The sequence below is a fragment of the Chinchilla lanigera genome, unplaced genomic scaffold, assembly GCF_000276665.1.
Source record: "Chinchilla lanigera isolate Chin_1 unplaced genomic scaffold, ChiLan1.0 scaffold00050, whole genome shotgun sequence".
Lineage (NCBI taxonomy): Eukaryota > Metazoa > Chordata > Mammalia > Rodentia > Chinchillidae > Chinchilla > Chinchilla lanigera.
Genome location: NW_004955451.1, coordinates 16,234,016 through 16,244,693, shown reverse-complemented (window position 1 = coordinate 16,244,693; position 10,678 = coordinate 16,234,016). Strand labels below are relative to the sequence as shown.

Here is a 10,678-nt window from a genome sequence, read left to right as displayed (position 1 = left end):
TGGGGACACGCAGGGGACCTCGGTCAAGAAGCAAAGGAGGAGAGGGTTGCGGAGGCCGGCAAGGCAGCATGGGACTGGCGCATGAGGTGTTCTGGACAGCCAGGGGACCTGCTGGTGGTGGCTTGCCGGAGCCCGGCCCCAGGGAGGAAAAACAGGGTCACCCAACACCGGCCCAGCTGTGCCAAGGCCGAACTAGCTGGCGCTGCACCCTGTGGGACCGCACATGGCAGGGCGGCAACAGGGCCGGGAGGGCGACACACGGGCTGAGTGACCCAGAAGCTGGTGGGACCTGGCAGTGGCAGCAGGGAGCAAGGGCTGAGCCCCTCGGGACCTTTGTGGCAAGCGTCTCTGAGGCAGAGGGGATGCTCACAGTCACCCGCTGCGGGACACACAAGGCCTGTTCCCTGAGCTGCATGGCTTCCTGCAGGACTTCGTGCCCCAGGCGCTACGCCAGGTAATAAAGCAAGGGGCTCCTGCTTAGGATTGACACTTGCGAGGAGTGTCCGTGTGTGAGTGGTTTATTCTTCTAACACAATGGCTGTAGCCAGTAGCAAAGTGGGAGAAGATTCCCTCTTGCATCAACCTGATCCTGCAATTAGAGTCCATCTCATGGACAGATGCACATTTTATGTTCTGGAATTTTAGAGATAATTAATTTAGCCAGCCTAACTAAAGTTGAACGAACTTTTTGAAGTACAACCCAAGAGTCTTTGTGTGTCTAGACATCGCACTGACCCTTTTAAGAGGGATCCTAAAAATGTCCTGATAATTGACTTCTTCGGATGTGTACGGAAGTAACAGTTACAACAGAGATTATTAGTTTGCGACAGGATTCAGAAATCGCGGAGAGCAGCCATGCTGTCCTGATGCTTGCTGATGACATGGCCTGCAGTCCTAGAAATCGCAGACCAGCTACTGTGTGTAGTCACAAGAACATGGAACTAAATGCATACGGAGATGACATAAAAGTGGATTATAGAAGCTATGAGGTGACCATGAAAGAATTTATATATATACACACACACTATAGATTAAGGATTGTATTCTATCCACATTTTTTGATAAGAGATCTCTGTTAATTGATGAACAAAATCTGACCAGTCTATTTATGATTATAAATTTCTAAAAATTGTAAGAGTTACTATAATTCAATTTGATCTAGAATATATTGGAGTGCACTCTGATTTTTGTTGTTTTTTTTCAGAATTAAATTTTATTTCACATTGATAGACATCATGGGAAACATTTACACTGTCCCACATTACAGCACAATATTTCAACAAAATTGTTCTTGCTATAAATCTTACTGATTTGTATAGCTGAGCTAAGTCTACAGTTCTTCACGGTAAAGCAGAATGAGGGGCTGGGAATTTAGCTCAGCAGCACAGCACCTGCCTAGCAAGCACAAGGTCGTGAGTTTGATTCCCAGTACTGGGGAAAAAAAAAAAAAGGTAAAACAGAATGACTTAGTAAACAATTGTTTAAAAATTTTAAATCCAGAAATAAACATGGCTTCATATAAACATCCTATGTAGTCCGTTACAAGATTACTTTCATGATCAATTAGCGCATCAATTAAAGATGCATTCTTGGGGGTGGGGATTTAGCTCAGCGGCACAGTGCCTGCCTGGCAAGTGCAATGTTGTGAGTTCGATTCCTGGTACCAGAAAACAAACAAACAAACAAAAAACCAACAACAACAGATTCACTCTTAACATTGTTTTGGTAAGTTGAAATACAGGAGAAAAATTAGCATAGTCCAGAAATATTAAGCATACATTTTTGCTACATTTTAAATTACATGGTAACTATACCATATTTATAGGGTTCTGATTAACCTTTATTACCTATAAAATTGTTTTCAAATAATTTTTGACTATTAATCTGGAAATTTTGACTACTTAAAATCAAATGTCTGAATTTTTTTGTCTGCACAAAAGACTAATTTTTAGAAAAAATTTGAAGTGAAAATTTCAAGTAAGACCACTGCCAGATAAAAATAAAGCAAGTTTGTCCAGTGGATTGCTCATTTTCTTTTTTTGGTTTTCTTTTTGTTTGTTTGTTTGTTTTCCGGTACCAGGAATCGAACTCACGACCTTGCACTTGCCAGGCAGGCGCTGTGCCGCTGAGCTAAATCCCCAGCCCTGGATTGCTCATTTTCTTTTTTTTTTTTTTGGTTTTTCTCCGGTACCGGGAACCGAACTCACGACCTTGCGCTCGCCAGGCAGGCGCTTTTGCCGCTGAGCTAAATCCCCAGCCCCGGATTGCTCATTTTCTACAGTAGTTGGTTCCCAACATGTGTACAGAGAAAGGAAACAATGTGGCAAACCCCAGTAATTTTAGAAATTCATTTTTAAGATCTGTCTTAAATATTTCTGTACACACCAGAATATGGTCTAACTAGTCACTCAACTGCTTACATAAAAATAATAACCTTTTATTTTCAGAACTGCAGATTCTAAATAAGTAAGTCTAAATTTGAACTGATGATTTGAAATATATAATGTAAGAAGTTTAATGTTTGGTTTCTTTTAAAGTGTATATAGATGTTAAATATCTTATGTCTGTAATTGAGAATGTCAAATTATAGCATGTATTGAGGGAAGATGTCTACAGTAGGGAGGCAATATATTCGGTCTGCTCTGAAGAATACTCATGAAAGAAAACATTTTTTTTCCTTGAGAAAATATTAAATAGAAACAACATCAAGGAAAAGAAAAACCTGGTCCCTCAAATAAAAGGGCCATTAAATGAAGAGAGCAGTGTTACTCTTTACTAACAAAAGCATCATCCCTGTTATCAAGAATAATGAAGTAACACCTAATTCTTACGTATTACAATCATTCTGTGTAATGAACACATATAGAAAAATACAGACACTTCATGGTGACTAAGCAACTCTGGAATAAATCCATAGACTAAGTCACAGCATGCATAAGTCATTTATACCTAACCTGTTCATTTTACCTGAACAAATTTTCATTAGTATACTGGTAATTTTCAAGTGATGTAATAAAAAAAAATCTGGTTGTAGTATTTTATTATTTTGCTGAATTACATTTGAGAAAAAGAACCTAGCTGCCTCACCTATTGTAATACTAGTATATTCTGGATCACATTATACAAATGCATGCATAGAAACTTAAAAGATCATAAATTTCCCACAAGGAAATGTTATTTATTATATATCACTGATGTGTATTTGCAGAACGTTTTAACACTGCAAGCAGTAGAAGTTTTAGGACTGGGCTTGGGAAAAGTGTATCCTCTACTATGATGTTGCTGGTGTTCTTCTACACAAAGCCTCTTAATGACGTCAGTCGATCGGAGGTAGGAGTTTATCAGTGAATTGCCTGACATCCATCATTTCCTGCTGACACGAGCTCTGCGTCATGCCTTCATAGGTTTTGAAGGTCACAGTGGCTGGATTTACCAACAATTTCAGTTTTTCAAAGGTAAGGGAGCCAGACATTAGGGGAACTGAAGGGTCACCATCCCCGTGGCACCGGAGAATAGAAACATCTTCGTTAACACCACTGACAGGACCCTGCGGGAATGAAGCCCCGAGTGGAGGCCAGCGACTAAGCACGGTGATACCCGCCATGCTCTGCTCCGTGGTCAGCACAGTGTATAAAGTCCCTCCCTGAGAAAATCCTCCCCAAATGGTTCTGTTAGAAGGAATGCCGCTCTTCACCTCTTGATCTATGAGAGCTTTTACATTTTCTGCTGCCTGTTTAATTCCAGGCTCATCCTCATGAGAATCTGGCGAAAGCCCAACGATATCAAACCAAGAAGGCAGAGCCGTGTTCACATTTAATGTTACAGGCATAACAGGCGTGTGTGGGCAGATATACTTGATATGTGAACTTCTGATACCTGCAAAGGCTTCTGCCCTTCCATGCCCGGTGTCTCCCAATATGTGAAGGAGAACAACCGTGGCGGAGGCCTTGCGGGCGGCGGGCATGACGGCACCCGGGGTGGACATGTTACTGGCCCGCGGCAGCACCCACTCTGATTTTTGTAAGGTGTTTGTGTGTTCCGTGTACTTGTTATGTGTTTGTCATTTTGTGAACAGCTGTTCCCCTTTATTTTGAGCTCAACCATTTTTCTTTCATCATTTGTCTGTAGTACAGTTTGGAGTATAGACTGGAAAGCACGCTTTCTCCTGAATTACAAGCTAGTTTAAAAAATTGGCTTTCTTGCAGTTCATCAAAAAAAAAAAAAAAAAGATATTTAACTACAATTCCTTAGGGTGAGGAGAAATTATTGGGCAAAACTCCAATTGGTGAGTAAAGGGGTGGCCAACCTTTATTCATTAATAAGGAGCCCCCAGTGATCTTCAGAGACTCTTGGGAGACACCCCCAATAATTTGGTCATGGTTAAAAGTGTTCCACAAAGAAAAAATAAGGTGTTCTCGTGAAAGATATTCTTAGTATGAAACTAAAGGTTTTCACATGTGTATGGTAATTTAGTATTACTCTCATAGTGTATCGAAATGTATTCATGATTCTGGATGTATAGGTCTTGAAAATGTAAAGCAAGGATTGCTTATGATAAGACTTTTTGTTCAGATTTAGACCTCTGCCTTTAAAAACTTATGTATATCTCATTAAGTGATAACTGATTAGAGAAAAGCTTCTTATGTACTTGTCTTGGTTACTTTGCTCTTGTTGCTGAGACAAAATACCTGATGCCCAAAATTAAGGGAGGAAAGGTTTATTTAGCTCACAGTCTGCAGAGGTTTCAGTCCATACTTGGCCAGCTCCAAGGCAGAGGGGCACATGGCACAGGGCAACAGTTCATGGCAGCGGAAGACAGCAAAAGCAACGAGAGCAAAAGGGAGGAGCAGCAGCAAGCAGCCTCTTTCCCTCCCTTACATTGCATGCAAACTACCTGCACCAGGATGGGTGTAGCACTCACACCCATAATCCCAGCATTGGACCATGATTCAATCATAAACTCTAGAAGCCGCCCCATGACTGCACGAGGCTTTGAGGGGACACCCAGACACAATCATAACAGTATTAGAGAGGATTGGTTAAAAGGGCTATGTTATGTCAAAATGAAAATTTAAATATGTTACAAATGTCATGCAGCAACGTTATGTATAGATTTGCTTTCTAATTTCAATGTATAAATATGTAACTATTATCTGTTAATATTCTATAGGGATTTAAACGATAGGATATCCATGGTTGTTAAGAAAATAACAGTTTCATTTTATGTGCTATGGTGTCTGCTATTCAGAGAGATAGCAATGTTAAGCTTATTGCTTCTATTGCAGTGTAATGTCATTAAGCTTCTGGATGTTTAACAACTGAGGTTTGGAGACCAAAAAATTAGAAAGATAAATGGGCTAAGAGGAGGCCAATGTTTTGGCTCCAGCTCTCCAAGGTCAGAGTATACCCAGGACAGAAGAGAACCTCTGCTACGGCATCCTAGGACTTGGTTGAGCCCCTGATTTTCTGATCAAGGAGATTACGGGACCACAGAGGAAAGCCATTCGAGGATGTACAGTGTGCTAAGGAGAGTCACCTGGAGAGATACGGTCTCTCAGGCTTTCACAGAAAGCAGCTCGGTCAAGCAGTGGCCGTGACTCATCCAGCTCGCTGACACGGACTGCAGATCTAGAGGCGCTGCGTGTGGTTCCAAAGCAACCCTGCGGAGACTTAACTGACCTTGATGGGCAGGAAAAAAAGGATTAGTATGGGTCTTGCCTTAACTTGGTCTTAAACATCCAGCAGAAACGCATAACCCCAAATGGATGCATAAGCATTGTCATAGTAAGATGTCAGCTGTAAAGGGTTCAAATCACCAACAACTGCGAACATTTTGCCGACTAGACGGGCAGCTTGCTTCTGTTAGGGATGCTGGGACTGTGTTCTCCAAGCACAGCCTTTCCAGCGAATCGCCCGTCATTTACAAAGCAAAGAGATGTTGGGAGCCGCGGAAGCCGCAAAGAAATTACACGCGCAGGATGAAGCCAGCCGAGGCCGCGGGAGCTCCTCGAAGCACGGAAACAAGCCGCTGTAGCTTGTTAGCTGATTGCTGGACGGCCAGGTGGAAATTAAGCAACCTCTTGGTATAAATAAACACTCTAGGGTTCTTGGGCGGTTCTCCTCCTCTGCTCGGAGACAGCGGACCTCCACCTGGTCCCAGCTTTTTGTCTCTTGTCTGTTTTTTTCCTCATTGGCGCCGCCGTTCCTTCCTGCGGTACAGCAAGAGCCCAGCGGACCTGTACAACTGATCGCCCAGGACAGCTGACATGGGCCCTTCCGAGCCACGGCCAGCCCTGCCTCCGCCTCGCCGGCAGTTCTGAGGGCCAGGCGGAGGGGTCTCCCGGGCATGTTGCTGGACAGTCCCCACATGACCAATGGCTCCCGTGCCCCCCAGCCGCAGCCTGCGCCCCTGTCTATGCTCGGCCCGGGAGATTCCCCAGGGTGCCGCTGCTGGGTGGAACAGAGCTAGTGAATGAAGGTTCAGAGACACTCCTGGTGTGGAGTGGCCCTGAAGTGTCCTTCGCAGCTCCCTGGACGGTCCCCCCCAGGAAGGGCCCACTGCCTGGTGCCCCCACACGCTCGTGTTCCTCCTGGGTCAGCCCCCAGTGAACCTCCCTCCCAGCATCTTGCCCCGTATCTTCTCTGGGGAGCACCTAGGGGTCCCTGCCCACCCTGTCCCCTTTCTACCCTGAGCGCCAAGGTGTCCCCTACTCAGGCTGGGCTCACCCCCAAGCACAGGCATGCACAGAAGGCTTTGAGGGGGCGTTCCCAAGGTCCTTAAACTGCCAGGCAGGTCTCTCTCCTGGCCTGGGGCCACAAACCATTTCCTTGCTGGGGGCGCCGGGCCCAGGGTGCTAGGCCAGCATTCCGAGAGGGAGGCTCAGGCCTAGAGAAGTGTTATGGTTGTGTTTGGATGTCCCCCCAAAGCCTCATGCAGTCACGGGGAGGGGGTAACTTCTAGAGTTTATGATTGATTCGTGGTCCAATGCTGGGATTACGGGTGTGAGTGCTACACCCTCCCTGGGGCAGGCAGCCTGCATACAACATAAGGGAGGGAACGAGGTTGTTTGCCTTCCCTCCTCCCTTTTGCTCTGGCTGCTTTTGCTGTTTTCTCCCTCCATGAACTGTTGCCCTGTGCCATGTGCCCCTCTGCCTTGGAGCCAGCCGAGTATGAACTGAAACCTCCACACACTGTGAGCTAAATAAACCTTTCCTTCCTTCATTTTTTCCTTAATTTTGGGCGTCAGGTATTTTGTCTCAGCAATGAGAGAAAAGTAATCAAGACAAGAAGACGCTTTCTAGTGGCTTCTGGGGTCCTTTCCTCCTGCTACCTGCAGTGGGCATCAAAGGTTTCCACCGTGTCACTCCATGGAAGGGGCAGAGGAGGCAGAGAGGCCGTGCTAGGACCAGAGGCTGTCTCCATGGAGAAGGCCCCAAGGCGGCGGCAGAGATGGCGGAGGGAGAGGCCTGCGGTGTAGACAGGGATGGATGGTGGTCCCAGGCTGCTCTAATTGGCCATCGTCTCCTCATTATTGTCCCAGGCGGGCGCTCAGCCAAAGCCTCCTTTGTGTGCTCGCGTTCCTGGGCGCAAGGTGGCCTCATTAGCACCCAGAGACCGTCCTGTCTCCAGGGAGCAGGCAGAGAGAGGAGGGGGTCGGGGGCACCGCGATCAGCCCCAGCCCCGGAAGGTCTCGCTCCCATTCCTGGGCCTTGGCTTGGAGACAGTCTCAGGATGCTAATCTTAGCTGCGCCTTTGTCTGGCCCGGGGGTGCACGCAGTCACTCCCCCTTCCCCCAAACCTTGGAGGGCTATAAACCACAGGCCCTGGTGGCAGTCACAGTCACAGCCTCGAGGTTCCTGAGCACCCACACCCGTGTTCTGCAGATACCCCAGGGAGCCCAGGCACCATGAGCCTCCCCCCAACAAAGGTAAGACCTGGGGACCCGGGCGGGGGGTGGGGCGGGACTCAGCATCCTGGGAGCTGCGGGAGAGGCCACAGTTGTGGCTGACAGCAGTGCCCCTAAGAGCTCATTCTCCTAAGAGCTCGTGTTCAGAGTCACCTGCCGTCCCCCAGCCCCCGGCCCGGCAGCCCTGCCCCGGAGGAATCGCTCGGTGCAGTTCAGGGGCGTGGAAGCCGTGTTCCCCAGGGAACAGCAAACAGCACCCAAGGGACCAGGGGCAGCAGACAGATGACAGCCTGGGGCCCCAGCAGGGCCCACTGTCCGGGTGTTTGCCTGCGGGAGGGACGCTGGGGGACATAAACACAACACGGGGGCCCTGTTTTCGCCGAGCTTCCAAGTTGTGGCACACGCAGACTCCGACACGCCTGTCTCAGGCGGGGAGCAGCCTTTATCCTGGCAGGAAGCCTCACGCAAGCGGAGGGGCCCCCGGCCGTCCCCGGGGCTTCCTCCAGGAGGCGCTCCGCAGGGCTCCGAGGGTCCTGGCAAGGGCGCAGGGGCAGGACGGCGCAGTGACCGCGGGGCGACGGAGGGAGCGCCCCCCTCCCGGCTCACAGCGCCCCGCCGCCCCTCCCCAGGTCTCCTGGGCCACCGTGACGCTGCTGCTGCTGCTGCTGCTGCCGCCCGCGCTGCTGTCGCCCGGGGCGGCCGCGCAGGCCCTGCCCGACTGCTGCCGCCAGAAGACCTGCTCGTGCCGGCTGTACGAGCTGCTGCACGGCGCGGGCAACCACGCGGCCGGGATCCTCACGCTGGGCAAGCGGCGGCCCGGGCCCGCGGGGCTGCAGGGCCGGCTGCAGCGCCTCCTGCTGGCGGGCGGCAACCACGCGGCCGGCATCCTTACCATGGGCCGCCGCGCGGGCACGCCGCCCGGGCTCTAAGCTGCCTCCGGCCGGCCCGTCCCCGTCTCCACCCGGTCCCCGTCTCCACCCCACCCACCCTGCTCGCCAGTGTCAATGCCTAACACGAGGCAATAAAGACGAGGCTCTGTGCTTGCGTCCGGTCTCTGTCCCCGCGCGGGCGGTTGGGAGAGCGTCGTGCTAGCTCCGAGCCCGTGGGCTAGTGCACAACGCCGGGACGAGCCTCCCCCATGACCCGGGGATCTGCGAGTCACTCTGCAACCCGGGAGGGCGAGGCTGGCCGCACAACGAAAGACAAGGCCTTGAGCTTCAGCAGGGGAGCTCCCACAGCGCTCAGGGAGGGGTAGAGGTGGAGGAGAAGGGTCGTGGAGCCTGATGGCAGAAGGACCTCGCACACCGTGCAGGCACAGAAACCTTTCGTTTGTTTTCCGAGCACTGGGGATTAAGCCCTGGGGAACGCTGAGCGACATCTCCAGCCTTTTTGCAGTTCAGGCTGGCCTTGAGCTCACTTTGTAGCCCCAGGCTGGTCTCAAACTTGCAACGATCCTCCTGCCTCAGCCTCCGGAGTGCTGGGATGACAGGTGTGCGCCACCACCCCCGGCTCAACCCTTTTTATCTTAGGCTGAGGCAGGGTCTCCCTGAATGTACGCAGGATAGCTTCAAATCTGGGATCCTCCTGCCTCTGTCTCCCTGGTAGCTGGGATTACAGGTGCGGGCCGCCACAAGCGACCACGGGAAGTTCCTAGGCAGAGGTGGGGGGAGACTTTTCTGCAGCTCTAGCCAGAGATGCTTGTTCCCCCAAATCCCTGCGCGGCAGTCCTAACCCCAGCACTGAGCACATGGCCCGGTTTGGAAATAGGGTCCTGGCGGATGCATCACGATGAAGCGGAACCAGAGCAGGGACCTCTCACCCTCAGGAGGCGGGTTCCCACTGAAAGGGGGGTTTGGACACAGAATCTAGACCCACGGGAACCTGAAGTAGACACCGGGGGGCGCGGCTACAAGCCTGCCAAGGCCAAGGCGTGCCTGAGAGCTGGGGCCCAGGCGGTGGCCCGTGTCTAGCCCTGGCCAGCAGCCCTCGCTGGGCTCCAGCCTCGGGACGCGTGCGGCAGCTCTCCGGATGGCGGCCGCGGGAAACAGCAGAGGCAGAAGCAGAGAGGGAAGGGGCCTCCGGAGGCTGGGGACAGGCCGGGGACAGGGGTGCGCCGCCGCCTCTCCGTCGCCCGCGCCCACTCCCCGGGCCGCGCCGCCCTCATCCGCCTCCTGCTCGGGCGGCCGTCAGGTTCTGGCCGGCTCGGAGAGGCGAAGGCACACAGACAGCCCAATCTGGGGCTCCGGGGCTGGGGGCCCCCGAATCTCTGCCTTCATCCCCCGCCGTGTCGGAAGCAGAGCGCGGTGTGCCGCGGGCACGGGGAAAACAAGCGCCGACCGAGCTTTCCGGGGTTGGGGTCCCAGCCCTCCCCGGAGTGGGCGCCTCTTCCTTGAACCCTTGCTGTCCCCCCGGGAGCGCAGGGCAAAGGTCTGCCGAGAGACGCCCCAACTCCGGTAGACGGCACTGCGAACCAGACGCCAGCCGGGCGTGGGCCGCGCGCGGGAAAGCCCACGGGGCGGAGCCGCCGAAGCAGCCCAGAAACCACGCTCGGGGGCGTGGCCACAGGGAGGAGGGCCTGTCCGTCTGCAAAGCCCCGCCCCTCCAACTAGTGGGCGTGGCTCCAACTTCCCTGGGAGATGCGCGTGGGGGTGTGGCCGTCCAGGAAGGAGGGCGCGTTCCATCAAAGCCCCGCCTCCCAGCCCGGGGGCGTGTCTCCAGGCTCTTCCAAAAAGGGCTCGGGGGCGTGGGCGGCCCCGGAGGAGGCGTGTCCT

The 10,678-nt window shown here is 51.9% G+C and overlaps 2 protein-coding genes across 3 annotated transcripts; one reads left to right on the top strand and one right to left on the bottom strand.

Moving 5' to 3' along the window:
• Window positions 1–3,252: 3,252 nt before the first annotated feature.
• On the bottom strand, window positions 3,253–4,086 carry LOC102015912 (acyl-protein thioesterase 1-like). Of its 2 annotated transcripts, XM_005394452.2 has the most exons (2): window positions 3,626–4,086; window positions 3,253–3,547 (listed from the first exon to the last, which is right to left on the bottom strand). In XM_005394452.2, exons 1-2 carry the CDS (start codon window positions 3,983–3,985, stop codon window positions 3,317–3,319), a joined length of 591 nt encoding a protein of 196 aa, XP_005394509.1. In that variant the 5' UTR covers window positions 3,986–4,086; the 3' UTR covers window positions 3,253–3,316. The 2 variants fall into 2 exon arrangements, with proteins under 2 accessions (XP_005394509.1, XP_005394508.1); XM_005394451.2 differs by having other exon boundaries at window positions 3,253–4,086.
• Window positions 4,087–7,236: 3,150 nt separating this feature from the next.
• Hcrt (hypocretin (orexin) neuropeptide precursor) lies at window positions 7,237–8,875 on the top strand. Its single transcript, XM_005394450.1, has 2 exons — window positions 7,237–7,928; window positions 8,537–8,875. Exons 1-2 carry the CDS (start codon window positions 7,908–7,910, stop codon window positions 8,834–8,836), a joined length of 321 nt encoding a protein of 106 aa, XP_005394507.1. The 5' UTR covers window positions 7,237–7,907; the 3' UTR covers window positions 8,837–8,875.
• Window positions 8,876–10,678: the final 1,803 nt, after the last annotated feature.

Bases quoted from the DNA above. Each gene is read 5' to 3' on its own strand.
- LOC102015912 (XM_005394451.2), bottom strand. From the start codon at position 3,985: ATGTCCACCCCGGGTGCCGTCATGCCCGCCGCCCGCAAGGCCTCCGCC.
- Hcrt (XM_005394450.1), top strand. From the start codon at position 7,908: ATGAGCCTCCCCCCAACAAAG. The intron at 7,929-8,536 runs GTAAGACCTGGG...GCCCCTCCCCAG, and splicing joins TGAGCCTCCCCCCAACAAAG to GTCTCCTGGGCCACCGTGAC.